This window comes from Dipodomys spectabilis, unplaced genomic scaffold (assembly GCF_019054845.1).
Source record: "Dipodomys spectabilis isolate Male_0828 unplaced genomic scaffold, ASM1905484v1 ptg000009l, whole genome shotgun sequence".
Lineage (NCBI taxonomy): Eukaryota > Metazoa > Chordata > Mammalia > Rodentia > Heteromyidae > Dipodomys > Dipodomys spectabilis.
In genome coordinates this window covers 16,691,975-16,695,933 of record NW_024870686.1, presented here as the reverse complement: position 1 = coordinate 16,695,933, position 3,959 = coordinate 16,691,975, and the positions used below count along the sequence as shown (strand labels likewise).

Below are 3,959 nucleotides of genomic sequence, written 5' to 3'. Positions count from 1 at the left end.
CCCCGGTGCCTACGGCCACTGCGCCCCTGCGCTCCGCGCCCCGCGACTGCTGCAGGCGCTCTCTCGCCCGCCGGCCCCTGTTTACCGCCTCCTTTTCCCGCCGGGGCGGTTGCCATGCAAATGTTATTCCTCAGGCGATCACGTGTCCTTTGAAGGGCCACGTGGATTAACAAAGCTGATCTGCCCCCAGCTCGCCCCCCTCGGCTGCTAATTTTTTTTTTCTCTTAACTTCTTTAAAACTGATCTTCAATGCATACATCCTCCAAACCCAGATCCCCTAATCCTATGGAATAATTCAACTCGTGAATGCCCTTGGAGCCCTAGATGACCGCTTTATAAGGCAGCCCCTTGGAGTTGGGAGGCCTGCAGTCTACCTGGGACCATCCGAGAGGCACACGAGGTGGAGAGTGGACGGGTGCCTGGCGCCACCGCCTCTCCCCGAGGGCGCGTACTGAGCAGGATGTCAGACAAGCTCAAGGAACGCAGAGTGAGTCCTTGCGCCCTGGCAATGGAGGCCTGGGCCTCACTGACCTGCCACCTGGCTGGACGGACCTCAAAGATGTAGCCACGCGAGACATTGAGTGTGGAGGAATCCTACGTGCTTTAGAAAGGGGATAGAGATAGAGAAGGGCGCGTGCTCAGCCCTGGAGAAGCTCATTCTCGGAGGCTGGCGGCGATCTCCCCAAAGTCACACGCTTAGCGTGCCTCAGTGGTCAGCTTGGGTTGGATGGTTTAAAGTGGGGCACACCTGTGCGGACCGGCGGGGAGAAAGCTCCTCGGCCTGAGTGTGGCCAGGCAGAGGTCCTTTCCAGGGGTTCGCCTCTGAGCGCGCAGCTATTATTAGCTCTTGCCTGGGGAAGGCAAGACACCCTAAATGTAAAAACAGAAAAAACCTCTCTGTTTACAGAGAACTCCGGTTTCCCATAAAGTGATAGAAAAGAGAAGGAGAGATCGAATCAACCGCTGCTTGAATGAGCTGGGCAAAACGGTGCCCATGGCCCTGGCAAAGCAGGTAACATCCACAGACTTGGGTGCCAGACGCTGGGAGCCCTGCGCGGCCCTCCGGACCCAGAGGCGATGGGCCTGTGTGGCGGACCTCTCTCCACGGGTGCAGATCCCCGGGGCCCGAAGGGGGGGTCACCTGAAGCCTGCTGGGGTTGCACTGGGATGGCTGAGCCGTCACAAGTAGCCTTTTCTCCTTTGGCAGAGTTCCGGGAAGCTGGAGAAGGCGGAGATCCTGGAGATGACGGTTCAGTACCTGAGAGCCCTGCACTCCGCCGATTTTCCCCGGGGAAGGGAAAAAGGTGGGTGAGGAGAAGGGAAGGAGTGGGGAGCCACATAGACTTGGGGCGGGGGGGGGGGGGAAGGAGGGGAAATGATGAGTGTAAGATCGTCGCCGAGAAATGCATCCTTGAGAACCTGCGAGATCAGGGGAAGGAAAGAGTCTTGCCAAAGCAAAGCCCCTCTCCAGCCGGAGCGCTGGCGGAGCCGTAATGGAGAAGATTTTTAAGGATGCTGGTTTTCTGGATCTCCCTCAGGGAAGGATGGAGGAAGGACGTACGGCTTTTGCCAGGGGAGGGGGGAAGAGAGGGGACAGGTTGTTTGCTGGAGCAGACCGAAAAGAAGAGATCAGCCCTCAAGAGGGACCTTGGGCCAGGAAATGTGGTAGCAGACGATCGACCAGCCCTAGCCCGCAGCCTCCCGGTGGGGAAGGGACAGCTCACGGTTTTCTTCTTCCTTACCATCTTTGCTGCCTCTCCAGCAGAACTTCTAGCGGAGTTTGCCAACTATTTCCACTACGGCTACCACGAATGCATGAAGAATCTGGTGCATTATCTCACCACCGTGGAGCGGATGGAGACCAAGGACACGAAGTACGCGCGTATCCTCGCCTTTTTGCAGTCCAAGGCCCGCCTGGGCGCAGAGCCCCCCTTCCCGGCCCTGACTTCGCTCCCAGAGCCGGATTTCTCTTATCAGCTGCACCCGGCGGGACCAGAGTTTGCGGGCCACACCCCGGGCGAGGCCTCCGTGTTCCCGCAGGGGGCTGCCCCGGGGTCTTTCTCCTGGCCACCTGGCACAGCCCGAAGCCCAGCGCTCTCCTATCTGCCCAGCACACCGGTGCCACTCTCGAGCCCCGCGCAGCAGCACAGTCCCTTCCTGTCGCAGGTCCAGGGCCTGGATAGGCATTACCTCAACCTGATCGGCCACGCCCACCCCAACGCCCTCAACCTGCACGCGCCCCAGCACCCCCAGGTGCTCTGACACACGCCAGATGGCCTTCCGCTCTGGGCGCGGTTTAGGGAAAATGTATATATTGTGATTGTACAGGTGTAAATATGCCCACTACACTGGGTGGGAGCAGGCCGCGAGCGAATTAGTCTTCAAAGGATTGTCCTCTGGCAATAAACGTTTTGTAATTAAGACCCCAAGACGTGGATTCCTTTGTTACCTTCTATCCTCTCCTAGACGCCAAGGGTACAAGAGGAGGCCCTTAGACGACTCTAAGAGACGGAAGGCTAAATGGAGGCTTAAGCGGCTATCCTTGGAACCATAGCTCCAATGGAGCCATAGCTTAGGGGTGGAACTGTTTTCGGTTGCTCCAATACGCGTTGGTCAGCAGCAAGCGGGTCTTTGCCTAGGCCTCAGAAGGGAGCTGAAGCTAGAAAAGAGGTTCTGGGCCCTGAGAACAGGCAAACGGAAGGACTCCAGGAGAAGAGGCTTTGAAGAACTTCTCTCCTGCCGCGGGACTTGGGTGTCCTTTCTCCCTCCAAGCAATTGTGACCCAGGGCGCACGCACGGGCTGGCGCGCAGGTCTGGAGCGCAGCAAAACCCGGGCCTGCGGGACACCGAGCTGTGCACGATCTTAACACAACCCTGGGGGGCACGGAGGAGAAAGTATACGGGTGTGTAGGAGAAGTAAGGTTCTGATACGTGACATAGAAACAACATCCATCCAAGTTTTCCTGTTTTCGGACACTAGAGAGTTCAGGGAAGCCGGCATTGCCTTTTTTACGCACAGATCAGCCCAGCTGCAGCAGCGCAAGGTGACTGGGTAGGCACTGCACCGGTTGGAAGATGTATTCCTTCCCCAGGGAATTGTGTGTGTGCCCCCCCCATCCAGCGAATGCCCCCTTCCTTCCCTCTCCCCCCGCCACTTTCCCTCCCCCCCATCACATCGATGGAGCTGGGGTTCAAGTTGTCGTGCCTGGAGACAAAGGTTCATCTTCCACCCCCACTTCGGCAGAATTTTAAAAAATTGTTTGCTCTCCAGACAGGGCATTTAGGGAAGTAGACTCCAGATAAAACTCGGCTAGTGACCTCTCTTAAGAGATGATGACTGTCGATCCCAGCACATCTGTGCTTTTCCACAAAATACTGAGAACATTTTCAATAGCAAGCTACAATCACTTTTTCTGAGACCCACATCGCCAAGTGGAACTCCATATTGCTTTACGTGAATGGGTAAAGTAAACTAGCTAGCTATCTAAATGTTTCCCCTGATCATCGATTGTTTTCTTGGAAATTCTATCTTTGGTACCTTTGAAATAAATAATTCGAAATGAGCTTGAACCATTTTCCTGTCTCCAGGAGTCATCAAGCTGAAGATTCGGGAGGCCAGACCATAGTAAATTAACTTCTTCTTTTTCTCTGGACAGGATTTAAGAGAACTCTGACCTACTTTGTTTACTGAGGTCAGAGAATGGGATGTCCTGCAATTTGTAAACCAACAAACTTCATTGCAAAGAGAAAGACAAACAAACAAAACTTTTCGTTGTGCCGTCCATAAAAAATGACACTTGTAATTGCGTATATTGTGAGGGGAGGGGAGCTATACATTGTAGTAAAGTTCTTGCATGTAAAGGATTCTTGAAGTAACATTGACAACATGGGACCTAGCACCTTCTTTATGAACTGATAGTGTGGACATGGACATGAACATCAGACCAGACGGTCTTTGT

General features: G+C 54.7%; 1 protein-coding gene across 2 annotated transcripts; it reads left to right on the top strand.

Moving 5' to 3' along the window:
• Window positions 1–460: 460 nt before the first annotated feature.
• Window positions 461–2,262, top strand: Helt (helt bHLH transcription factor). Of its 2 annotated transcripts, none has more exons than XM_042702137.1 (4): window positions 461–487; window positions 908–1,012; window positions 1,208–1,304; window positions 1,766–2,262. In XM_042702137.1, exons 1-4 carry the CDS (start codon window positions 461–463, stop codon window positions 2,260–2,262), a joined length of 726 nt encoding a protein of 241 aa, XP_042558071.1. The 2 variants fall into 2 exon arrangements, with proteins under 2 accessions (XP_042558071.1, XP_042558072.1); XM_042702138.1 differs by having other exon boundaries at window positions 1,763–2,262.
• The last annotated feature ends 1,697 nt before the right edge of the window (window positions 2,263–3,959 follow it).

Coding starts and splice junctions, on each gene's coding strand:
- Helt (XM_042702138.1), top strand. CDS start 461: ATGTCAGACAAGCTCAAGGAACGCAGA. Junction 488..907: donor ACAAGCTCAAGGAACGCAGA/GTGAGTCCTTGC, acceptor CTCTGTTTACAG/AGAACTCCGGTTTCCCATAA. Junction 1,013..1,207: donor CCATGGCCCTGGCAAAGCAG/GTAACATCCACA, acceptor CTCCTTTGGCAG/AGTTCCGGGAAGCTGGAGAA.